General features: G+C 40.9%; 2 protein-coding genes and 2 long non-coding RNA genes across 12 annotated transcripts; 3 read left to right on the top strand and 1 right to left on the bottom strand.

The window, feature by feature from the left end:
• On the top strand, positions 1-4,860 carry LOC126980284 (26S proteasome non-ATPase regulatory subunit 10-like). The gene is made up of 6 exons (XM_050829996.1): positions 1-155; positions 851-1,017; positions 1,626-1,724; positions 2,232-2,378; positions 2,822-2,991; positions 3,332-4,860. The coding sequence occupies exons 2-6, from the start codon at positions 901-903 to the stop codon at positions 3,480-3,482; spliced, it is 684 nt and encodes a 227-aa protein (XP_050685953.1). The 5' UTR covers positions 1-155; positions 851-900; the 3' UTR covers positions 3,483-4,860.
• A 5,592-nt stretch (positions 4,861-10,452) lies between these two features.
• Positions 10,453-25,349, top strand: LOC126980281 (sequestosome-1-like). 3 transcript variants are annotated; one of them, XM_050829993.1, is made up of 7 exons: positions 10,453-10,613; positions 12,540-12,755; positions 13,710-13,859; positions 18,201-18,376; positions 18,974-19,811; positions 20,116-20,601; positions 23,118-25,349. In XM_050829993.1, exons 2-7 carry the CDS (start codon positions 12,581-12,583, stop codon positions 23,255-23,257), a joined length of 1,965 nt encoding a protein of 654 aa, XP_050685950.1. In that variant the 5' UTR covers positions 10,453-10,613; positions 12,540-12,580; the 3' UTR covers positions 23,258-25,349. The 3 variants fall into 3 exon arrangements, with proteins under 3 accessions (XP_050685950.1, XP_050685951.1, XP_050685949.1); XM_050829994.1 differs by having other exon boundaries at positions 10,474-10,714; positions 20,167-20,601; XM_050829992.1 differs by having other exon boundaries at positions 10,474-10,714.
• LOC126980283 (uncharacterized) lies at positions 13,869-15,329 on the bottom strand. Its single transcript, XR_007733044.1, has 3 exons — positions 15,195-15,329; positions 14,748-15,137; positions 13,869-14,473 (listed from the first exon to the last, which is right to left on the bottom strand). It is a non-coding gene; the product is annotated as an uncharacterized LOC126980283 (long non-coding RNA).
• On the top strand, positions 15,426-17,555 carry LOC126980282 (uncharacterized). Of its 7 annotated transcripts, none has more exons than XR_007733040.1 (3): positions 15,534-15,645; positions 15,972-16,053; positions 16,542-17,555. It is a non-coding gene; the product is annotated as an uncharacterized LOC126980282 (long non-coding RNA). The 7 variants fall into 7 exon arrangements; XR_007733038.1 differs by having other exon boundaries at positions 15,593-15,727; XR_007733042.1 differs by lacking the exons at positions 15,534-15,645; positions 15,972-16,053 and adding an exon at positions 15,672-15,809 and having other exon boundaries at positions 16,542-16,951; positions 17,034-17,555.
• Positions 25,350-25,695: the final 346 nt, after the last annotated feature.

Below are 25,695 nucleotides of genomic sequence, written 5' to 3'. Positions count from 1 at the left end.
ACTTGATCCTGATAGTACAGACACAGATGACTTCAATTGACTTGCAGTTCCCCACGAGTAACAAACAAAGACGCGGAAGTGATATTATCTAACGTTATTTTCGCAGGTGTTATTTTCTCCATACACTCTCCTGTTGATTTCCCGGAGGTTTGAAGGTAAGCAGAATACGTATATGGCAACAGAAGCTCAGTTTATTAATTAGGGGACGAGATATCAGCGCGTTAATGAAACCAATCTTGATCTTAGTACTTACTATAGTTTAACTAATGCTTTGTAACAACTGCCAAGTCGACTATGGCTTATTTCCAGGTTCCCACACGCAATTTTGGCTATTTTTGCGGTTGTTCTTATCCCTACACTCTTTCCTATTGATTTCCGGGAAGTTTGAAGGTGACAAGGATATATACTTAACATCACAAGAGCAGTTTATTAATTAGGAGACGAGATATCAGCGCGTTAATGAAACCAATCTTGATCTTGCTCTAACTTTTCATGGGTGTCATACTATAGTTTAAAGCTTTGAAACTCCTCTTAACTTGACTATGGCTTATTTACAGGTTCCCACACACAATATTTGCCTATTTTTGCAGTTGTTCTTATCTCTACATTCTTTTCTATTGATTTCCGGGAGGTTTCGAGGTTACTAGAATACATACATGACAGCACAAGAGCAGTTTACAATTTATCAAGTAAGAGTTAAGTTGAGAGCTGCAATTAGTGGGCTTTTTTTCTACACTTTTTGTTGCCCTTGAACTGAGAACTTCCATAGCTGTAAAAAAAAAATGCGGGTGGAGGACGAGATATCAGCACGTTAATAAAACCAATCTTAACCTTTCTTTCTCTCCCACAGGTGTCATAGTTTTATTTTCATTTAGTACTGGTGTGACGAGGCCAAGCAGGATGGTGCCAGACGGGAAGGACTCTTTCAGGGTGCACGAGGCTAGCTACGAGGGCAGGTACGAGGTGGTAAAGGCGAAGGTGCTGGCCAACCCTCGCCTCATCACCGTCATGGACGACGTGAGTAGACCTTCATTTATCAGTTTTAATAAATGTTAGATATTAGTTTGTGCAGAAGATGAATTTGGCAGCCAAGTCGTTATCCATTATCATGAGTTGGGTTCCTTTTATAGATATTTATTGATTCCTATTAGGTTCTTCAAAATTTTCGATAAATGGTAATTTTCCAAAATTTTTAGAGTAGAAAATTAATCAGTATATATCAGAACCCCGTGGTGCCGTAAGACTTGCTTTAGGTAGCTGTAAATATTAGTTATGATCATTCCTTGATTGGATATGACAATGGACCAGATGCCTGGTCTGAGTCGTGATCTAAATTTCAGAGTAGGTTAGGTTAGGCAGGTTAGTATTGTAAGTTCAGGGAGATTGAATGAGAAAAGTGGATTATATAGGAGAAACAAGCAGTCCATATCATGTCAGAAATCCCAACTATTAATTTATGTGTACAATATGATACTTTTCACTTGAAGATAGTTCTATTCTTTGTAAAACACCTATTAGAGATCTAGAGGGATATTTACAGTTAAAAAAAAAAAGGTTGTCCCTTAAAACAATAATTTTGAGAAGAGAATCAGCAACAGAGAAAAAAGAACATCGCACCATTTCAGAGTGACCGTCAAGCCTTGCACTGGGCAGCCTGTGGAGGACACGCAGAGCTGGCCAGCTTCCTCATAGAACAGGGAGCAGAAGTGGACAAACCAGATGATGTAAGATACTTTGTGATGTGTAACCCTCTAACATTAACCATCATGGTTTAATGAATTATTGTTTCTTGGTGTTCCGCCTTCCTTGATGAATATGTATTGTTGAAAAGCGACTTTTGGTACATCAATTACAGGTTTTTTTTCCCTTGCATTTTATATCATATTCTTCCTGGGATGTGTTGCCTGCCTTCCCCAGTGCAAACTAGAAAAAAATGGCTTTATCCTATTTTTGTTTTTATTTTTTTTTTTTTTACAGCTAAGGAGACAGTTCAAGGGCGTAAAAAAAAATATAAAAAACAAAAGCCCGCTACTTACTGCTCCTGAATAGAGGTCAAAGGAGTGTCCAAAAAGAGAGGTCAATTTCGAGAGGAGAGGTGTCCTGATACTACCCTCCTCTTGAGAGAGTTCAAGTTGTAGGCAGGAGGAAATACAGATGAAGGAAGATTGTTCCAGAGTTTACCAGCGTGAGGGACGCTTCATCTGTGTGGCTGATGTAAGGTGTGTTGACAGTCAGGGTGGACGCCGCTCATGATAGCCGCCTCAGCCGGACGCGAGCAAGTGGTGAGGTTGCTGATTGGGCGCGGCGCCAACGTCAATGCACAGAACGCAGGTGGTCACTCACCTCTCCAGTACGCTGCCTCCAAAGACCATCATGAGGTAAGATCCATGCATATATATAAACTTGCTGGCTAACAGGGAGCATACGCCCGGGGCCATGTCACTTCACTCACTCACTCACTCACTGCTAAAAAATACGGCCAATCATGCTGTGGACATATTTAATTCATCCGCTTCGATTGGCACGGATCTGGCTTTCACTGGTAGCTTGTTAACATATACTCCCAGGTCTTTCTCTGCCTCTGTAGTGGATAGTGGAGTGTTTCCCATGTGGTATTGGTATACTGGATATCCCCTCCCAAAGTGCATGACCTTACATTTTTCTTCATTGAATTGTAGCAGCCACTTTTTGTTCCATTTCTGTTGCTTGGTGATGTCTTCTTGTAGGAAATCCACAGTCAAGGGGTTAATTACGCAAACAGAACACCATTTTCATCATCTCGCTAATAACAAAGAGAGATAATGGTGGTTGTTTCTTCCAGATTGCAAAAATATTGATGGATAATATGGCTGACATAAATCTGCCTGACAAAAGAGGTGCCACGCCCCTGCACCGCGCCGCCTCCAAGGGCAACATCCAGTCTCTGTCGGTTCTTCTGGCTAATAACCAGTGTACTCTCAACTTACGTGACGCTGAGGGCAACACCCCGCTGTAAGTGGCTGGGAGATTGCTCTGGTTTTTTGGAAGTAGGAGGAGGAGGGAGCCCTTGTAAACTGGCCAGTGAAGCATATTCATAGCAGCCCTAGAACACTTTAGCTGTAGATTGTTTAAGGTCTGTGCTGTAGCCAAACATTGGTCAGGAAGTCTTCTTTTTCTTCTCGTTTAACGTCCTTATTTTCCTCTGTGGGATTGGATGGGCCATGAGTCTCTCCCACTCCTGGCAGTCGTATACTCTCCTCCCTGTTGCTGGTCATGAAGTCTGTGTATGAATATAATATCCATGACTACAAACATTAATTTCCACTGCTACAAGTAATTTTCTTTTTCACAGGCACCTTGCGTGTGAGGAGAATTCTGAGACGGCAGTTATGCTTCTTCTTGAGCAAGGTGCGAGAACTGACATAGAAAACAACGAGGAAAAAACTGCTAGACAAATGGCCACCAGTGTGGGAGTCAGAAGGCTCTTTGCTCATGATACTTAATTAATCTTAAAAATGGAGTTTGTGTTGGAGGGCAGTGTTTATTAATGCCTTGACTGCGGATTTCCTACAAGAAGACATCAGCAAGCTACAGGAATGGAACAAATGAAGAAAGATGTAAAGTCATGCACCTTGGGAGGGGATATCCAGCATACCAATACCACATGGGAAACACTCCACTATCCACCACAGAGGCAGAGAAAGACCTGGGACTAAATGTTACCAGGCTACCAGTGAAGGCAAATTCCGTGCCATTCGCAGCGGACAAGTTAAGGGCCCTTTTCACAGTTCGCCATGACGAGTTAATAAGCCTGCCAGCCAGTACCAAAGACTCCGAAAATTCCTTGTGTAGTGTTTGGTGTTTATGTTTAAGTTCGGAAATTTGAGGAAACTGTACGGGGAACCTCTTGTATCATGTGTTGCACCAATAACCTAACCATTGTGGAGAGTAGAAGATTGAAGAATTTGGTTCGGACAATTACAAAGCTACTGTGTTGAACTGAAATTGACTAAGTATGAGTACAATGCAGAAATAGTTGATTTGAGAGGTGGAAACATTAGAGAATATTGACTTTTAAGTGAGAGAGCAAAATTAGAAAGGGGAAAGAGAAAGAAAGGAAGAAGGTAGGAAGGCAATAGAAAGATAAAAAGAAGTGGAGAACATCCCCAGGATTCACGCACGTTCTCCTTGTTTTATTCTTGGTGGGGACGCAGTATATAGTAGTAGGATGTATTAAAAAAAAAGTCTTTCATTTCATCTGTCCACCAGCAAAGCGGGATTTTTGACATGTGGCACCTGTGTATTTCTAGTTAATGAATATATAAAAAAAAAGTTGAAGTACTATTAGATCTTAATAAGCTGCAGTATATTCGAGCCATTATGGTGGAAGAATAGATAGATAGATAAATAAGATAGATAGATAGTAGTAGTAGTAGTAGTTGACATCAAAGTTCTGAAAAAATAACGAGAGGTGGAAACGCTTAAGAATATCAACCTTTAAGTGAGAAGCAGAAATAGAAAAGGAAGAGAGAAAGGAAGAAGGTAGGAAGGTAATAGAAAGATAAAGAGAGATAGAAAAAGAGATATCAACGTTCTGGAAAAAAATAGCGAGAGAATTCTTCAGCCATTTGATCGAGTTCTTAAAAATATGCAGCAAGAGTGTATGTCTATTTAGGTACCTTAATAAACAGTGTGGGATCTTTTATATCCTTCGCCTTTGATGATTTCCCTCAATTTTAATGATCTACACCCAGAAATCTTAACTTCTTTTTCCAGAAACATTGTAGAGCATCAACGTTTCACCACTCATACGTAATTATACTCACTAGACAAGTAAGACCATTCTGTATAATCTGTATCTTCATAAAACCATTCACTGACTAGTTGTGTTATGAATTAAGCAGATTGTGGCATGCTGCATTTGAATGTTGGTATAATCTGGGATGGCATGAATTTATGGAAGCATATAAGAATGAAAAGAACGATAGAAATAGATGAGAAAATAATAGTATAGAGTGAAACGTGAGAGAGTATTGCAATGAAAAGGAAAGAGGGAGAGTTAGAGAAATGAAAACGGCAATAGATTTAATTTTTCTGTAAGCCTTGAATTTACAGAAACTAAAAAAAACAATAAAAACGAAAGAGAATAGTAGCATTTGAGTAAAACATGTTGGAGAACAATATACGATGAAAATTAAAAGGAGGAAGAGACGAAGAAGGAAAAAAGATGTTTGTTTTTGTAAGCCTTCAACAAAGCCGCGGGTAAGTTTAAAATGTCAGAGGTGCAGAGAGAAGCGAGTCAAGGGAAGGGCAAGGATGTAGGCGGCATAATAATGTGTGAATCATTGGAGGGAGGAAGATGGTGAGGTCATATTCCGAACGTTCGCTCTAAAGGAGGGAGAGAGAGAGAGAGAGAACCAAAAAGGAGAAAGGGAAGAAAGAAGGAAGAAGATAAAAAAAAAAAAAAGTGAGGAAAGTTGATGAATCTTATGGTGAAATAAAATGAGGAAAACATAAAAAATGACCAGGAGAGTGAGATAAGTAAAAATCGTACTTGTGTGAACAAATGTAATACAGAAAAAGGTAATTTGATGGCAGGGTCGGTATTTTCAAACGCTTCCGCCTCTCACGTCATCTGTTTCCAAAGGCCGAAAAAGAGATTCATCGGGTTTACATGAGTGTTTTTCCACGTTCAGGGTACAGAAGAAGAGTGAGACTACTACTAGGGATATACACCTATCCACGGAAATGCTCAATGCGCCTACGGAAGCCTTGTGAAATACATGTACTTGAGCGCCGAGATGTTTAAGAACGCAAGGCCGAGACTACGGGACCACGGGAGCCCCCCCCCCCCCCCCCCCCCGTAGTAATATATAGCAGTAGTAGATATATAAATATAAATTAAGTTGTAGTATATTCGAGCTATGGTGAAAATAGATAGATAGTAGTAGTTAGTCGTAGTAGTAGTAATAATAGCAGTAAGGGAGAGCGGTCATGATTCGGACAGTGGGATGGTCCGGCCATGGCACTTATATTGTAAAGTGTATGGATTGATTGATTGATAGTTTATTGTTGCAGGTAAACAACAAGGGAGAAGGGAGGAATATACCATCCCAACCCCCAGGCAGGACAGTGTGTGATTATACAACTATTAGTACATGTGTAGGGAGCACCATGAAACTAAAATGATACAATGGTAGGAAGGAAAGCACAACAAGGGAGGGGGCGGTACCTCCCCCTGGACAATAAGACAATAAAATGTGGGGACGGAGAACATTGCCCAAGCACTAGATGGGGACTGAGCGCCGCGAGATTTTGTGTGAATGTACAAAACTTTGTTGCCTTGGCCCACAAAGGGACAACCACGCCCTCAGAGCTGTTCTTTTCGATGCAAGTCCGATTTTATGTATTTTTGCATCTCGTATGTAATATTTTCAGGGTGTATCGTAAGCTCTCACTTCAAAAACATGGCAAGGATAGCGAAATGTAAATTATTTCGGTGACGCGCGGCAAAGAGCCAAATGATGGAGGAACATTTCGAGATCAACAAAATTACACTACTTTTTAAACTTTTTTTCTAAAAATATTTTTCTAAAAAGTGGCCGAATCATCACCGCTCTCCCCTAGTAGTAGTAATAATAGCAGTAGGGTAGGTTCTGGACGAACCGTACATATGGATGTACCGTACAAAAGCTCTCAAGACCACATATATTATTTTAAGCTAGTTAACGTCTAAAGAGTGAAAGAGAAAACGGAGTCACACAGCTCCGTCCCTCCATTTGAGCGCGGCAACCAACAGCGCATGAATGAGGTGAGTTTTTCGGTTTTTCGCATTCCTGATGTAATATTTTGCCTCTAAATTATGGTTTGTGATGCTTATGAATATGCTAGGAGTGTGAAGGTTAGGTATTGTACACCTAAATATGACTATATGTGATGATATGACGAGGTTTTAGTGATGTAGTACACCACGTGTGTCGGTAAAGTTTGTTTTCCTTTTAATGGCTGCCTGTGGATGTTTCGTACAGCTTGGCTTTTAAGTGTACGGAGTCTCCACATGTAAACAAAGATATTTATGCTGTTTGTGTGTTGAACTTTATTTGAAAATTGACAGATAGGCTACAGCAATATAGTCTAGGATAGCATAAGGTATCTCATATGAAATTTAAAGATTCTGTTGCTTATCTAAATATTGTTTTCATTGTAATTGTTTTGTTGTTGTGTCCAGTTCAAGAATGGTGAAGGACACACTTGAATATAATAATGTATAGTATAGATCAGGGGTTCCCAAACTTTTTTTGTTCCAGTACCTTAGACTTCTTTTTTTAGTAGGTGTGTGTACTAACACTAAAAAAAAAATTTGATAGTAAAAGGACATTTATTTTTTTTGATTTTTAAGTTTATTTAGATCTTCATGTTTAGTTATACATAGGCATCTTAAAAAAAAAAATGAAAACAAATTATTACTAAATTACTGGTAATTGATATTTTACATTACATATACACACCCTTTATTATTATTATCCAAAACATTAATGAACAAAACTCGGTCTTAACAACAAGGATAGTTAAGTTAGTAACGAAAAAACACTTTCACTTTCACACTAGCTGCGAGTAACAGGATGAGAGTCTCTGAGTCCTGAGTCACGAGTCAGGCACTGACCTGACTCTCAGGCCATGACTCCAGGGCGCGGACGAATGCCCGGACGCTGCCGCCCTAGATATATGCCTTGTGACCTTTATTTATGTTATTTATTTCAGATTGAGCCAGGATGCCACGCAAGTTCATTCCCAAGAACCTCCGGGAGACAGACCGGACCAACCTCGAACTGGCATTCAACTACAGGATTGAGCACAACACCAGCATACGGAGGGCAGCTCGGGAGTTTGGTGTCAAGGTTATGACTCTGCAGGATGCCTTCACAAAGAGCAAAGCCAAATCTGATGGGCACACCTTTGTAATTCCCCAAGAAAATTTTAACAAGATTTTCAACAAGAATCAGGAGGAAATGCTGTGCAAATATGCCATACATGTGGCAAGACTGTTCTATGGGATGACACGCAAGGAATTTCGCCGACTTGCATATGAGTATGCTGTGGCTTGCAAGTGCTCCAATATCCCTGCAAACTGGCATGCCACACAACTGGCAAACGAAAATTGGCTCCAGCGTTTCATCAGGTTTCCCTACTCTCTTCTTTCATAAAATTATAATATCAAGTAGGCATTTTTGTTTGTTTTAAGCTTTGTAAGCTTTTTAATGCAAAGAAGATAATGTAACCATATTTTTTCTCAACTTTTTGTGTAATAAAGGAAGATTAAAATTAAATCGCATTCTTTATTTCAACATATTTATCTTTTTATGTTGCAAATCATTTAAAATCAACATTGGGTCTATTTTAACGGAATCTGGTGGCAAATTACAAATTTATTTAATTGTCTATTTTTTACAATTTTTTTTGTTTGAGGCCTCATATACGTGTACGGATCGTCCATACCTGTGGACGATCCGTACACTTCGAGATATTATTTTTAAAGCTTCATTTCACCAACTTATATTGTGGTGAAAAAACTGTGCTTACGAGAGAATATGGCGCAATGATTGTACTTTATAGTGATCACTTCAAATTTAGGTTAATTCACTAAAAAAAAAATTTATGAATAAAAAAAAAAATACGGTTCGTCCAGAACCTACCCTACGTACCGGTAGTAGATATATATAAATATAAGTTGTAGTATTCGAGCTATGGTGAAAGAATAGATAGATAGATAGTAGTAGTAGTAGTAAAAGTAGTACATAGTAATAGTCGTAGCAACAAGTTTTGGCAGGGCAAGGGAGATATTAGCAAGTGTGCATGAGTCACCCCTGAGTGTCATGATCACGAGGCTGTTGTGGTCATTCGCTTCTTCTTTTTTTTTCTTCTCTCTCCCACTCATTGATAAGCCAAGGACTGTGATAAGATAGCAGGGAATGTGGAAACACGGTGTAAAGATGTAGACAGATAATTAACTTTTGCATTTCCTCTTTCATCCACGGTATACCTTATTTTTTCCTTTTTTTTTTTATATATTTTTGCTCCTCATGTCATATATAAGCTAGATCTACACATATTTTCACTTCTACCGTTTCTATAGAAGTAAAGATTAGTGTGGAAATTAATTGCCGTGAAGATATCTGACAACACTAAAATGATATATATTCTAAGATGTACATATATTCCTAACTCCATATACTACCGTTTCTCCAAAATTATAATTGATACACGTACAGACATGTGACTGACTGATTGATAGTTTAATGTTACATGTAAAAACAAAGAAGGGACAGACATGTGGAAATAGCCAAGAATTAAATATCATATGTATACCAACACTAACACAATAATGTCATATATATTATAATAGCCTATACTCGAAGATTTACATATATTTTCACCTCTAGAGAGACAAATGTGGAAATATAATCATACCACTATCGTACTATAATTTGACACGACATATGTTGCAAGCGTACGTCAACTACTAGCAGTATTTTAATTCCTTTCATGTCCCGTACGATCTCTGCCTGTGACTTTTAATACATATGAACAAAGAACAATAACGAACATTTTTGTTTAATTCCCATGCATGTGACACCTCATCGATTTTTATTAGAGATTGCGTCATCTTTCTTCATGGTATATATATAAGACCCCACATTGTGCAAGTATTAATAATTTATGTGGTGAAAAAAAGCTGCCTAGCACAATACAATCAATATATCGACCTTAAACCTCAACATTGCCTTATGGGGGTTGTTAGATCAATAAATATCAACCTTTCATCATAGTGTTTTTCTTCTTTGTTTGTAAACATATGATGTCATAATGTCGTGTCATCTAACCCAGTAGCTGAACAGGAATTTCTCACATAACATTTTCGCCATTCTCGGCTTTTCATACACGAACTATACCCATAAACGAAAGAAAATGACGTCAATACATATGGTAGAGGCAGTAAAATAGGTGTTATTGTATTTATATGGCCAGAAATGGGTTTTTAATATGGCAGAAATGGGTTTTTAATATGGCAGAAATGGCTACATGAGAACTAACCCCGAGTGTAATCAGCTGATATTTCACATAGCTACAACATAATTTTCGCCAATCCCAGCTTTTCACACACGAACTATACCTCTTAAACAGAAGCAAACACCATCAATACACATGGCAGAGGCAGTAAAATAGGTGTCATTATATTTTAATGGCTATAAATGGGGTTTTTAACATAAGCCCTGACAAGCCACCAGAAGCTAGACAAGGAACTTCACACAGGAATATTTCATGAACCCAGCTTTGTACACATAAAACATCCCCCCTGAACAGAAGCAAACAACATCAATACACAGGGTAGAGGCAGTAAAATAGGTGTCATTGTATTTAAAGAGCCAGAAATGGGTTTTTTTTATAGCGATGTGGCAACAATGCGCATGAATGACAACTCAAACAGCTGTGACGCATCAGAACAGAAGGAGAGACATTCACCTTCAGACACACATACAGTCATCTTTTAGTATCTCATCAGCCGCCATTACACTAGAATATCCTGGAACCTTCTTATATAGTGACTTTGAGAATTGTGCACCATATATAAGCTGGTAAGAGAAGCAGGAGAGCAGTTGTGATAGAGAAGTGAGGAAGAGAAGAAGCTGTTTGAGGAAGTGTTTGACCCGAGTGACTTGATTTTGCTTCCGCTTTGGTAAGTATAAGAGAGAAGGGAAGGAGTAAATGGAGAGAGAGACGTGGATAGATAGTAATGAAAAGATAAAGAAAGACAGACATTGGTAAAGAAATAGAACAAATGTTGAGAGATAGATATTGAGTGAGAGAGATTGCCATTTTAACGTTATTTCTCCGTTTTCTCGTATAGTTCTCGTCTTTTACAGTGATAGAAAGAAAAGAAAGACAGACATAGATAGGTTAAGAAATAATAAGAACATAAGAATATAGGGAGACTGCAGAGAGGAAGAAATTGAGTGAGAGAGAGGTTGCCATTTTTACGTTATTTCTCCGTTTTCTCGTATAGTTCTCGTCTTTTACAGTGATAGAAAGAAAAGAAAGACAGACATAGATAGGTTAAGAAATAGTGTAAATGGAGATAGGAAGAAATTAAGAGAGAAGTTCCCATTTTTAACGTTATTTTTGCGTTTTCTCGTATGTTTCCCGTCTTATACAGGAATGGCAAATCATCTACAACCTTCTAACTCACTGTCATGAATACAGTAATACAAATAAAAAAAACAGGTTAAGAGAGTAATTGAGAAAGCTGCCATTTAAACATCTCTTATCTTGTATATTTCCCGTCTTATACAGGATTGGCAAAGCATATACAACCTTAAAACATACAGTCATTGATGTATTTTTAGTTTTATCAAAGAGTAGTGGCATGCAGATGGTGACGCGTAGTGGACAAGGCCAATACGTGTCTTATGGGGTGATAATGTGTGACAGCTGCTGTATTGGACATGTATCATACGGGAAAGGCTGTATTAACAAGAATCAGTACTTTTGACTTAACTACGGGTCTGCATAATCAAGGGGCCATATAGGGGGGCTTAAGTTACTTGGGCATGGGTGTAATTGTATATATATGTATAATTGCTTGTTATTTTACATTTTAGTTTAGAATTTCATATTGACAACAACTTTTCTCAAGGCCCCCAATCTAACCTAAGCAAACTAACCTAACCTAAGCAAACTAACCTAAAGTAACCTAAACAAACTAGTCTAATTGAAGCAAACTAACCTAACCTAATTTATAACTGACTAACCCAACCTAAGCAAATTTATGACAGCTGTTCTCTGAGACATCAAACATATGGTCGTGTCTGGATTAGTAAGACTCCTGGGTATTATTTTGTATGGTAAATGTATAGTTTAGCTTTGCCATCCCAAAATACCATGTACACCTTCATATTATGGGTATAGGGCAAAAATACTTGACTTTACAACTAATCTAATCTAACTTAAGCAAATTTATGACAACATATGGTCGTGTTTGGATTAGTAAGAACCATGAGTATTAGTTTGTTTGGTATATGTCTAGTTTAGCTTCGCCACCCCAAAATACCATATATGCCTCTATGTTTTGGTTAAAGGGCAAAAATACATGATCTTTAACTATATATTAAAGGTGCAGATGACTAGGAACTAACCTTAACTAACCTAACTTAAGCGAACTAACTTAATTGAACTAACCTAACCTAAGCAAAAACTATGAGAAACACAACTAGACGGTGAGAAGATTAGTCATGAATTTTATAGATGATAGCTTATCTAACTGCAGTCAAGGGTGAGGTTAGATAAAGAGGTGAAATAAGCATGTCTTCTTTTAGTTTGCCGTGAAACGCAACTAAATTATAAAAAAATTAGTCATGTACTTTATAGATAACGACTTATCAGGTTAGAAAAATGGTGAATTACCAGGCTTTTTTTGCTGTTTTTCTCTTCTCTTTCTTAATATTTGCCTTTGAGCTGCTTCCATTACCGTAAAAAAAAAATTAATTTGTGTGTTCTTCCTCTAGTTTGCTGAGAATCACAAGAGAGCACCAGCGACATCACCAACATGCCGGAGGAGGCCAATATGAGTTTCAAGGTGTATCTGGACCTGGGTGGCGGCCGGCAGGAGGTGCGGCGCTTTGCCCTGCCGGAGACTGTGGCCACCAACTACTCGGTGCTGAGGGAGAAGGTCTGCAGCATCTTTGGCCTAGCGAACCAAGATGCCGTCCTCTCATGGAAGGGTAGGTGTCTGAGCTCTTTCATTCCTTATAGTTGGCCTCCCTGGTTTCTGTGATTTAGGGTCGGTTCGACAGTCCAGCACAGTCATTGTAAGCGCCCAAACCAAACTATATTCTCCACAATGATCCGTTATTTCTACTCGGTACCAGATATTAAAGAAATTTCCTGTGTGGATTCTTAAAATTTCCTACATTTTATATCAACGCCAAACACTATACAAGGAATTTTCGTTGTGTGTTGTGTTTGGCTGGGGAGCTTACAAACTTGCTGCATTGGATTGTAAAATTGGCCCTTATACTTTCACCAGGAGAGGATCAAGACTTCTTACGGTAGCTGTGATCTTTTGGGGTCCTTATAAATACCCTATCCACTGGCCTTCCTGCTTTCTATGATCTATACTTTCACGAGGGGAGGATCAAGACTTCTTAAGGTGTCTCTCATCTCTTGGCTCCCTTATAAATACCCTACCACTGGCCTTCCTGCTTTCTATGATTTATTCTTTCACGAGGGAAGTATCAACACATCTCTCGAGCTAAATGTGACTTCTTGAGGTGTTTCTACTCTCTTGGTGTCCTTATAGATGCTCTACTACTGGACTCATGATTTCAGTGATTTAAACTCTTTCACGAGGGGTTTTTTAATCTCCTCTAGGCTAAATGACTTCTTTGAGGTGTTTCTACTTCTAGTGTCCTCTGATGCCCCCTCTGGGATTCCTCCATTTTAATTCAAGATTTAAGAAGTTTTTTTCAGAGAGAGAGCTACTCTTCTCTACTACTAAATGTACTTCTTTAGGTGTCACTACTAACTCACCACACTCCATTTTTCCTTATTCTTGCCATACTTGGTCTTATGTGTTTAGGAGGCGAATAGAAGCTTTTTTTTTTTTTTTTTTCGTGATCCTTATTTTAATGTATAAAAAAAAAAAAAAAAAATCACACCACTCTTCTTCATTTTAGACTCCGAGGGGGATGCCATCGTCATCTCCACCGACGACGAACTGATGGAGGCCGTAGCAGACAGCCTGAGCAACCAGAATGCCCAGTTGGTACGAATCAACGTGTCGGAGAGCAGCGGCCGCCCAGAGCCTGGCACCGGCGGACGTCCAGGTGCGTAGATATAAAGATTTACAGATTTGGCGAGGCATTTGGCTATCATCAACTCATCTGTTTATGGTGTGTCCTCTTAGGGTTGCGTCACATGAACATATTTTTTCTGTACGTTAGAATGGCTGTGCGGTAGGCTGTATAGGAGGCCTGTCTTCATGCTATAGTGTTTTTCCTTTACATTCTTACCCTATATGGTTCACCTGCAGCACTACAGGAATATAGTGCTTGTGTGAATTGAACCTTAAAGTCCTTTTTTATGGAACCCTGCTGCTAGTTTTAGAGGTTGAAGCATTTGTATTTTCTTCGGTTTTAGTTTACTTTTTGGGGTATTTATATCTTAAACACCACAGCATTTTTCCTATGGGTGTGGCAAAGGCAGAAGTGTTTAATTCTCCCTATTCCATCACTCCCTCTGGCCACATTCAGACCCTTGCCAACCAGCTGTCATTTATTATTTTGGGGTATTTATATCTTAAACACCACAGAATTTTTCCTATGGGTGTGGCAAAGGCAGAAGTGTTTAATTCTCCCTATTCCATCACTCCCTCTGGCCACATTCAGTTCCTCCCCTACCAGCTGTCAGTTTATTTTTTGGGTATCTATATTTCAAACACCTCAGAATTTTTCCTCTAGGTATGGCAAAGGCAGGAACGTCCCGAATTCTCCCTGTTCCATCACTCCCTCTGGCCACATTCAGTCCCTTGCCAACCAGCTGTCAGTTTATTTTTTGGGTATCTATATTTCAAACACCTCAGAATTTTTCCTCTAGGTATGGCAAAGGCAGGAACGTCCCGAATTCTCCCTGTTCCAGCACTCCCTCTGGCCACGTTCAGTCCCTTGCCAACCAGCTGTCAGTTTATGATTTTGGGGTATTTATATCTTAAACACCACAGAATTTTCCCTATGGGTTTGGCAAAGGCAGAACTGTCTATAATTCTCCCTGTCCCATCACTCCCTCTGGCCACGTTCAGTTCCTCCCCTACCAGCTGTTAGTTTATTTTTGGGGGTATCTATTTTTCAAACACCACAGAACTTTTCTTATAGGTGTGGCAAAGGCAGGAACGTCCCTAATTCTCCCTGTTCCAGCACTCCTTCTGGCCACATTCATTCCCTTGCCAACCAGCTGTGTCGCCCAGTAGTCATCCACTCTGTTAGCACCTCAGTCTCTTCTATTTGTGGGATTGGTGTGTTGCATTCTTTCCCTCCCTTGCCCTGCCTCCACATTCAGTCCCTTGCCAACCAGCTGTCTTGCCCAGTAGTCATCCACTCCGTTAGCACCTTGGTCTGTCTTCTATTTGTGGGAGCTTGCCCAGTAGTCATCCACTCCGTTAGCACCTTGGTCTGTCTTCTATTTGTGGGAGTGGCGTGGTGTGTTGCATTCTTTTCCTCCCTTGCCCAGTAGTCATCCACTCTGTTAGCACCTTGGTCTGTCTTCTATTTGTGGGAGTGGCGTGGTGTGTTGCATTCTTTTCCTCCCTTGCCCTGCCTCCTGCTTCATAAAGAGGGAAAAAAAATGTCCGAGCAGAACCTCTCCTTTATAAGCAACAAGTCTTATCTGACATATTCCCTTTCTTTATTCTATGGCTTCCTCTTTTCCCTCCCTTGGTCTCATGTGTTATAAAGAGAAAGAAAAATAGATGAAAATAAACTCCCTGTGGTGATATCAAGGGAAGTTGATAAAGACTTCCCTTCCTTTTGTCTCAGGTGTTTAAATAAAGAAAATAGATAAGCTTTCCCCGGTGATATCAAGGGAAGTTGATAAAGACTTCCCTTCCTTTTGTCTCAGGTGTTTAAATAAAGAAAATAGATAAGCTTTCCCTGGTGATATCAAGGGAAGTTGATTAAGACTTCCCTTCCTTTTGTCTCTGGTGTTTAAATAAAGAAAATAGATAAGCTTTCCCTGGTGATATCAAGGGAAGTTGATAAAGACTTCCCTTCCTTTTGTCTCAGGTGTTTAAATAAAGAAAATAGATAAGCTTTCCCCGGTGATATCAAGGGAAGTTGATAAAGATTTCCCTTCCTTTTGTCTCAGGTGTTTAAATAAAGAAAATAGATAAGCTTTCCCCGGTGATATCAAGGAAGTTGATAAAGATTTCCTTCCTTTTGTCTCAGGTGTTTAAATAAAGAAAATAGATAAGCTTTCCCCGGTGATATCAAGGGAAGTTGATAAAGACTTCCCTTCCTTTTGTCTCAGGTGTTTAAATAAAGAAAATAGATAAGCTTTTCCTGGTGATATCAAGGGAAGTTGATTAAGACTTCCCTTCCTTTTGTCTCAGGTGTTTAAATAAAGAAAATAGATAAGCTTTTCCTGGTGATATCAAGGGAAGTTGATTAAGACTTCCCTTCCTTTTGTCTCAGGTGTTTAAATAAAGAAAATAGATAAGCTTTCCTGGTGATATCAAGGGAAGTTGATTAAGACTTCCTTCCTTTTGTCTCAGGTGTTTAAATAAAGAAAATAGATAAGCTTTCCTGGTGATATCAAGGGAAGTTGATTAAGACTTCCTTCCTTTTGTCTCTGGTGTTTAAATAAAGAAAATAGATAAGCTTTCCCTGGTGATATCAAGGGAAGTTGATAAAGACTTCCCTTCCTTTTGTCTCTGGTGTTTAAATAAAGAAATTAGATAAGCTTTCCCTGGTGATATCAAGGGAAGTTGACTAAGATTTCCCTTCCTTTTGTCTCAGGTGTTTAAATAAAGAAAATAGATAAGCTTTCCCTGGTGATATCAAGGGAAGTTGATTAAGACTTCCCTTCCTTTTGTCTCTGGTGTTTAAATAAAGAAAATAGATAAGCTTTCCCTGGTGATATCAAGGGAAGTTGACTAAGATTTCCCTTCCTTTTGTCTCTGGTGTTTAAATAAAGAAAATAGATAAGCTTTCCCTGGTGATATCAAGGGAAGTTGATTAAGACTTCCCTTCCTTTTGTCTCTGGTGTTTAAATAAAGAAAATAGATAAGCTTTCCCTGGTGATATCAAGGGAAGTTGATAAAGACTTCCCTTCCTTTTGTCTCTGGTGTTTAAATAAAGAAAATAGATAAGCTTTCCCTGGTGATATCAAGGGAAGTTGATAAAGACTTCCCTTCCTTTTGTCTCAGGTGTTTAAATAAAGAAAATAGATAAGCTTTCCCCGGTGATATCAAGGGAAGTTGATAAAGACTTCCCTTCCTTTTGTCTCAGGTGTTTAAATAAAGAAAATAGATAAGCTTTCCCTGGTGATATCAAGGGAAGTTGATTAAGACTTCCCTTCCTTTTGTCTCTGGTGTTTAAATAAAGAAAATAGATAAGCTTTCCCTGGTGATATCAAGGGAAGTTGACTAAGATTTCCCTTCCTTTTGTCTCTGGTGTTTAAATAAAGAAAATAGATAAGCTTTCCCTGGTGATATCAAGGGAAGTTGACTAAGACTTCCCTTCCTTTTGTCTCTGGTGTTTAAATAAAGAAAATAGATAAGCTTTCCCTGGTGATATCAAGGGAAGTTGATAAAGACTTCCCTTCCTTTTGTCTCAGGTGTTTAAATAAAGAAAATAGATAAGCTTTCCCTGGTGATATCAAGGGAAGTTGATAAAGACTTCCCTTCCTTTTGTCTCAGGTGTTTAAATAAAGAAAATAGATAAGCTTTCCCTGGTGATATCAAGGGAAGTTGATAAAGACTTCCCTTCCTTTTGTCTCAGGTGTTTAAATAAAGAAAATAGATAAGCTTTCCCTGGTGATATCAAGGGAACTTAGTGGAGACTCCCCTTCCTTTGATTTCTGGTGTTTATAAAAAAGAAAACAAAACAACCTCCTTAAGCAATATCAAGGGCACTAAACTGAGACTCCTTTCTTTGCTCTCTGATGTTTAACCCGTCCGCTGCGATTGGCACGGATTTGGCCTTCACTGGTAGCCTGGTAACATTTGCTCCCAGGTCTTTCTCTGCCTCTGGTGGATAGTTTAGTGTTTCCCATGTGGTATTGGTGTGCTGGATATCCCTTCACTGGTAGCCTGGTAACATTCATTCCCAGGTCTTTCACTGCCTCTGGTGGATAGTTTAGTGTTTCCCATGTGGTATTGGTGTGCTGGATATCCCTTCACTGGTAGCCTGGTAACATTCATTCCCAGGTCTTTCACTGCCTCTGTGGTGGATAGTTTAGTGTTTCCCATGTGGCACTGGTATGCTGGATATCCCCTCCCAATGGTGCATGACTTTACATTTTTCCTCATTGAATTGTAGCAGCCACTTTTTGTTCCATTCCTGTAGCTGGGTGGTGTCTTCTTGTAGGAAATCCACATCCAAGGGGTTAAAAAAGAAAATAAATCTTTCCTGTAGTAACATCAAAAGAACTTACCCGAGATTTTCTGACCCCAGGGAACCAGGTAGGAGACATCCATCTTGGCGTGACCTGCGATGGCTGCAGTGGTGTCGTCCAGGGCTTCCGCTACCGCTGCGTTGCCTGCCCGGACTACGACCTGTGCGGCGCCTGCGAGACCAAGGGAATGCATAAGGAGCACAAGATGATCCGCCTGCCCAAGCCACAAGACCCTGTAAGTGTTGGAACGTCCTCTTCTGGGGCACGAAGATCACTCCTCTGCTACTGAATGACCTCACTTTGTTGTATAGAAAGTCTCATTAGTAAGGAAGCTTATTTGTTTGCTGTTTTGTTAGGTTAGGTTAAGTTTAGGGTATTTTCAAACACATGATAGCCAGCACCTTATGGTATAAATCAACAAAGAATGACCTCACTTTGCTGTATAGAGTCTCAGTAGTAAAGAAGCATGTATGAATTTTCCGAGTCAAGACCTACAGTAAGATCGCTCCTCCACTGTGCTGTATTCCACTTTCCTGTTGCCTCTCACAATGTCCCTTCTTGCTGTTTCTTTCGTCATTTGTTTTCGTCAAGCTGTTTTATATATATATATTTTTTTTTTGTGCCATATGACCATGGTAGTTGTGGTGCCATGATGGAACACCACAAGCAATCAATTAGTCAAAATCTCTTCAGTACTGCATTTATTTACTTATTTGCTCCGTCTTTTTCATTTTGAGGCTGCAGACAATAACTCAAATTGCAGGTGAATTGGCTAACCAAACCTCCAGTTATATGAGGAATTAATGTGACGTGTTATACCCTCTTTCTGCAGGGAGCTCCAAGGTTCTTCTGGAAGGAGAGAGAGGAAGGGCCGGGCCAGTATTCAACTCACTTTGGGATGCAAGGCGGTGATGCTGGTGGAGGTACTTTCCAGTCCAGCTCCTTCAGTGGCTGTGGTGCTGCTGGTCCTGGGACTGGTGGAGGGGCTTGGTTTGGCTTTGGCGGTCCACGTGGGCGCTGCCACAGGCGGGGGCATGGAGGTGGTGGTCGGGGCCGTGGAGCCTGGCCAGGGTGGTGGGGGCGAGGCTGGTCTGGGAAGAACTGGGCTGGCTGCGGTCAGGGGCAGACCATGGGCTCAGACTCTGGATGTCAGCAACAGCAGCAGCAGCAGTCATCATCTGAGCAGCCCCAGCAACAACAGTCCCAGCAGTCCCAGCAGCAACAGTCCCAGCAACAACAGAGTAATGACAAGAGCCCCAAGGATGAGAGTGGGTGCCCTTGGCTGAATGCGGAGGGTTCTGCTTGCCCCTTCATGGGTGAGGACACTGGTGTACCAACCCCGGAGCAGGTACAGCAGATGGCACAGCAGGCTGCTCAGCAGGCCGCCCAGCAGGCCCACCACTTTGCCACGCACTACGCCTCCGACCATCTCGCCAATGTCATGCGTGGAATCTGGACAGCTTGGTCTGGCCAGCAGGGACCGAACGCCACCACATCAACCTCCTCCTCCTCCTCCAGCTCCTCCTCCTCCCACTCTGCCAGTGCCAGCCAGGACGGCCCCAAGCAGGGTACAGCAGAGGAGCAGAAGAGCGAGCAGGGAGGGCAGTTTGTCAGGGAGGAGTACCTGAGGAACGTTGGGGAGACGGTTGCCAACATGCTGGACCCTCTCGGTAGGTGATTTGTTTTTTTCTTTTTTTTAAGCTTCTTCTGCATCTGTCTCTTTTACAGTAAGATATAGAACAACACACACACAACCCATGCATGCAGTTCTTCTCTTAGGCATTTGGTAATTTTGGTAGCAGAGTGTCATGGACTTTTTTTGTTTTGTTGAAAGTTTCTTCTGCATCTGTCCCTCTTACAGTAAAATACAGAACAACACACGAATAACCCATGCATGTGGTTCTCTTAGGCATTTGGTAATTTTGATAGCAGAGTGTAACATCCTTTTTTCTTCTTCATCTGTGTCCTCTACAGTAAGATACAGAACAGCACCCAACCAACCCCCTGCATGTGGTTCTCCCTCAGGCATTGACGTGGAGGTGGCCGTGGAGCACAATGGGATTCGCCAGCGCTGCAGCCTCGGGGAAAACGCACCCACCCCACAGAGCAACGCCTCACCAGCCCCAACCAGCCCCACCAAGCAACCAGAGTCCACACCTTCCTCCTTGGCCTCCGGAAGCGTGAACATGGAGGTGCAGACCGAGGAACCTGCAGAACCACAGACGCCAAGTACCAAGGATGTCGAGGCTATGGATGTCGCAAGCCCAGCACCAGCCCCAGTTAGCCAGGTCGCAGGGGGGCAGGCAGAGGGTCACACTGGGTCCCCTGAACCCGAGGACTGGATGCTAGTGAATCAGGAGACGAGTGAGCCTGCCTCAGCCTCCGGGGTCAGACCCAAGACCCCACCAAATGATAAGCCAGTGTCCTACCCAAGTCTGAAGGAGCTCACGCCTCATCCTGGTAAGTAGCGAGTCTGTTTTTTTTTTTTTTTTTTTTCTCTCTCTCTCTCTCTCTCTCTCTCTCTCTCTCTCTCTCTCTCTCTCTCTCTCTCTCTCTCTCTCTCTCTCTCTCTCTCTCTCTCTCTCTCTCTCTCTCTCTCTCTCTCTCTCTCTCTCTCTCTCTCTCTCTCTCTCTCTCTCTCTCTCTCTCTCTCTCTCTCTCTCTCTCTCTCTCTCTCTCTCTCTCTCTCTCTCTCTCTCTCTCTCTCTCTCTCTCTCTCTCTCTCTCTCTCTCTCTCTCTCTCTCTCTCTCTCTCTCTCTCTCTCTCTCTCTCTCTCTCTCTCTCTCTCTCTCTCTCTCTCTCTCTCTCTCTCTCTCTCTCTCTCTCTCTCTCTCTCTCTCTCTCTCTCTCTCTCTCTCTCTCTCTCTCTCTCTCTCTCTCTCTCTCTCTCTCTCTCTCTCTCTCTCTCTCTCTCTCTCTCTCTCTCTCTCTCTCTCTCTCTCTCTCTCTCTCTCTCTCTCTCTCTATATATATATATCGCTGTCTCTCACCATCTGTTTTTCTTGCTGTTTCTTGCTGTCTGTCTCTCACTGTCTCTTTCTCTTCCTATTTCTTTCTTGCTGTCTGTCTCTGTCTGTCTCTGTCTGTCTCTGTCTGTCTCTCACTGTCTCTTTGTCTTCCTGTTTCTTTCTTGCTGTCTGTCTCTGTCTGTCTGTCTCTCACTGTCTCTTTCTCTTCCTATTTCTTTCTTGCTGTCTGTCTCTGTCTGTCTCTCACTGTCTCTTTCTCTTCCTATTTCTTTCTTGCTGTCTGTCTCTCTCTGTCTGTCTCTCACTGTCTCTTTCTCTTCCTATTTCTTTCTTGCTGTCTGTCTCTCTCTGTCTGTCTCTCACTGTCTCTTTCTCTTCCTATTTCTTTCTTGCTGTCTGTCTCTCTCTGTCTGTCTCTCACTGTCTCTTTGTCTTCCTGTTTCTTTCTTGCTGTCTGTCTCTGTCTGTCTGTCTCTCACTGTCTCTTTTTCTTCCTATTTCTTTCTTGCTGTCTGTCTCTGTCTGTCTGTCTCTCACTGTCTCTTTCTCTTCCTATTTCTTTCTTGCTGTCTGTCTCTGTCTGTCTGTCTCTCACTGTCTCTTTCTCTTCCTATTTCTTTCTTGCTGTCTGTCTCTCTCTGTCTGTCTCTCACTGTCTCTTTCTCTTCCTATTTCTTTCTTGCTGTCTGTCTCTCTCTGTCTGTCTCTCACTGTCTCTTTCTCTTCCTATTTCTTTCTTGCTGTCTGTCTCTCACTGTCTCTTTCTCTTCCTATTTCTTTCTTGCTGTCTGTCTCTCTCTGTCTGTCTCTCACTGTCTCTTTCTCTTCCTATTTCTTTCTTGCTGTCTGTCTCTGTCTGTCTCTCACTGTCTCTTTGTCTTCCTGTTTCTTTCTTGCTATCTGTCTCTGTCTCTCACTGTCTTTCTCTTCCTGTTTCTTGCTGTCTGTCTCTCAGTGTCTCTTTCTCTTGCTGTCGTCTCTGTCTCTTCCTGTTTTTTTCTTGCTGTCTTTTTGTCTTTGTCTTGTCTCTCAGTGTCTTTCTCTTGCTATCTGTCTCTGTCTCTAACTGTCTTTCTCTTCCTGTTTCTTGCTGTCTGTCTCTCAGTGTCTCTTTCTCTTGCTGTCGTCTCTGTCTCTTCCTGTTTTTTTCTTGCTGTCTTTCTGTCTTTTTCTGTCTCTCAGTGTCTCTTTCTCTTGCTATCTGTCTCTGTCTCTCACTGTCTTTCTCTTCCTGTTTCTTGCTGTCTGTCTCTCAGTGTCTCTTTCTCTTGCTGTCGTCTCTGTCTCTTCCTGTTTTTTTCTTGCTGTCTTTTTGTCTTTGTCTGTCTCTCAGTGTCTCTTTCTCTTGCTGTTTCTTGCAGTCTTTCTCTCTGCCTCGCTGTCTCTATCTCTTGCTCTCTTTCTTTTTGTTATGTCCATCAGTGCAAAGTCTATCATTTTATATCCTGGTTAGTAGCTAGTCCAGTTTTCCCCCTTTCTCTCCCTCTCTTCTGTCCCTTTGCTGCTATGTCCATCAATGCAAAGTCTTTCATTCTATATCCTGGTTAGTGGCAAGTCGTTTTCTTCCTTTCCCTCTTTTCTTTCCCTTTTTTGCTATGTCAATCTTTACTAAGTCTTTCATTCTATATCCTGGTTAGTGGCAAGTCCAGTTTTCTCCCTTTCCCTCTTTTCTCTCCCTTTTTTGCTATGTCAATCTTTACTAAGTCTTTCATTCTATATCCTGGTTAGTGGCAAGTCGTTTTCTTCCTTTCCCTCTTTTCTTTCCCTTTTTTGCTATGGCCATCAATGCAAAGTCTTTCATTTTATATCCTGGTTAGTAACAAATCCAGTTTTCTCCCTTTCTCTCCATCTCTTCCTTTTTTGCTATGTCCATCAATCCAAAGTCCTACATTTTATATCCTGGTTAGTGGCAAGTCCAGTGTCCCCCTTTCTCTCCCTCTTTTCTTTCCCCTAATTTGCTATGGTCATCAGTGCAAACTCCTACATTTCACCTTTCCCGCACACAGACCCCAAGATCCAGCAGTCCTTGGAGCAGATGTCAGCGATGGGCTACAGCAACGAGGGAGGCTGGCTGACCAACCTGCTGGAGATGAAGCAGGGAGACATCAACCAAGTCCTGGACCTCCTGCAGCCGGTCAATAAGTAATGTGAAGGCTTGGGCGTGGCGTGGCGAAGCATAGGGCTGTGGGGTGTGTTTTAAGTTGTATTTGTATCTTTTTTCACTGCCTTTGGTTCATGAATATTGGTAAGGTAGGCGAATGAAGACATGCGGGACGGACGTCAGGGAACAGAGAGTATATGGTTGTCAGGAGTGGGAGGGATTCCTTGCCGATCCAACACCATAAGGGAAAATAAGGACATTAAACTGAAAGAAGAGGAAAAGAAAGTCCTTGGTAGTTTTGTATCCCCACCATGCAGAGGACACTATTAGATTAGGTATTCAGTGTAGGGTTGTCAAGATGTCCCTTTCTTCACTGCCTAAAGATATCATTGGGCGAATTTGAGGCACTGCACGCTCTGTTAAATGTTCCTCTTCGTTGACTAGTACCATGTTGTGATCCAGCTGAAATTGACGTCACTCTCTGGTCCCTCATTTTTTTTTATTTTTTGTGGGAGCAGCGTCTTGCAGGCTTTCATGATGCGTCTTCTGTTTTGTAACCTTTGAGCTCCCTCCCTCGCTGTCAAAAAAAAGGGAAAAAGACGAGGAAATCATGTTGACTACAAACGATGGTGCTCTCCAGACATGCAGAGGCTTATGTTACCTGTATTGATGAGCCATAGGGAGTGATGAGGTGTTTTACAAGGGTGTGAAGTTGGAGCCGCTAGAGTTGTATACTTCTGGCCAGCGTTGGAAACTATACCTATTTATATGTTCAGTAATGCCCGACGTCTGACCATGCTTGGTTTCATGTGATGCAGTAGAGGATTTATTTTATTATTCAGACCAACATTTACTATATTATAAATGTTTGTAGTGATATGTATACTCTTGTATGTGATAATCTATTTAGTCTGTCAGCAATATAACAGCTGCACTCAACTTTTTACTCTTGCTCAGCCCTATACTGTCCAAATTCCTTATGCAAGAGTTAACCAGCATCTTCATTCTTTCATCACTCTTAACTGGTAAACTCTCAAACAGCCTCCCTTTGTCTGCATTTCCTCCTGCCTATGACTTGACCTCCTTCAAGAGAGGAGGAAGTATAAGGACACCTCTCCTCTGCCAACTCTATATACTTCTTTTCATAGGACCATCGATTAGCTTATTTATTTTTTTTTTATTTATTTATTTTTTTTTTTACTGCTTCCATTGCTATAAGAAAAAATGACCATAGTAGTTTGTTGCAGCACTATATGATTTAATACCTCTCTCCTATATATGCTTGCTGTGCACACATATTAGGTGTTCGGGGGAGAAGGAACATAAGGGACACAGCCATTTTTTTACTAGTTTGTACTGAGCAAGGCAGGCAAGGCTATACACACCCAAGGGAATATACAGTTTGGCTCCCAGCTGCTATTCCTCTGCCTTGTGTTTCTGGTTCTTCGTGCAATGTGTAGCAAACTAGAAAAAAAAAATGTCTGTCCCTTCCACCCCAACTCTGGACACCTCATTATATTCTGTCACTGTATGGTGTAGATTCCTGTCTTGCATGTGGTCTCCATCTGGTGTTCTGTGCTCCAGTGCGAGGAAGACTTCATGCTCCATAGCTGTTGTTGTGTAGCCTTGATAATCGTATATAGCTCTAAAGGTAGTGCTCTCTGATACAGGGTTCACGTGTGTTAGTGTGCAAAGCTTCCCGAGGTATCTGGTGGCACAGGTTATGTTGTTTTAGATTGTCGGCAACACATGAGCACAATAGGTTTTCATTAATGAGGCTGACGTTTAGGATTCCATGATAATTAGTATATTTTTAGGTGTATTTGTGAAACCTTGTGATCAGTAAAGGTTTAGTCTAAGGTTAGAGCAATTGGGTTCCAAGAAGTGTATTTTTAGGTTCATGGCACAGAAGAAGGATCAAACTACCACCAGGGTCAGAAAATTACCCTTGGAAATGCCTGTAAAGATTTATAAAGCCTTGTCAAAAATTTGTCTTTTATGAATGAATGAATATCGAAGAGAAATGTGATCATTCGTTTTAAAAGCTCCGAGTTGGTGAATCATTAGAACTATTTTTTATAAAGCAGAACGTAAAACTCACTGAATAATATCATAATAAACATATAAATAAAAACAAGAGAAATTTCACATTATCCTTTACTTAAATGGCAACGGAAAATAGTATTGCATTTCTTTTTTTTTCATTATTATCATTATCATTATTATTATTTTGCTGATGTGTATTTCTCATTATTATACAGGGTCACACACACACACACACACACACACACACCTCTTCCTCCTTCTTCCTCTCGTAATCTTCTTCCTCCTCTTCCTTATTCCTTCTTTTCCTTCTTCCGTTTGCTCTTCTCCTCCTCCTCCTCCTCCATCTCTTCCTCCTCCTTCCTACTACTACTTCTACTACTACTTTTACTACTAGTACTCCATTTATTTTGGGAGATCTGACAACAATACACTTAACA

The sequence above is a fragment of the Eriocheir sinensis genome, chromosome 44 (genome assembly GCF_024679095.1).
Source record: "Eriocheir sinensis breed Jianghai 21 chromosome 44, ASM2467909v1, whole genome shotgun sequence".
NCBI lineage: Eukaryota > Metazoa > Arthropoda > Malacostraca > Decapoda > Varunidae > Eriocheir > Eriocheir sinensis.
The sequence above is the reverse complement of the archived record's forward strand: the minus strand, read 5'-3'. Positions and strand labels throughout refer to the sequence as shown.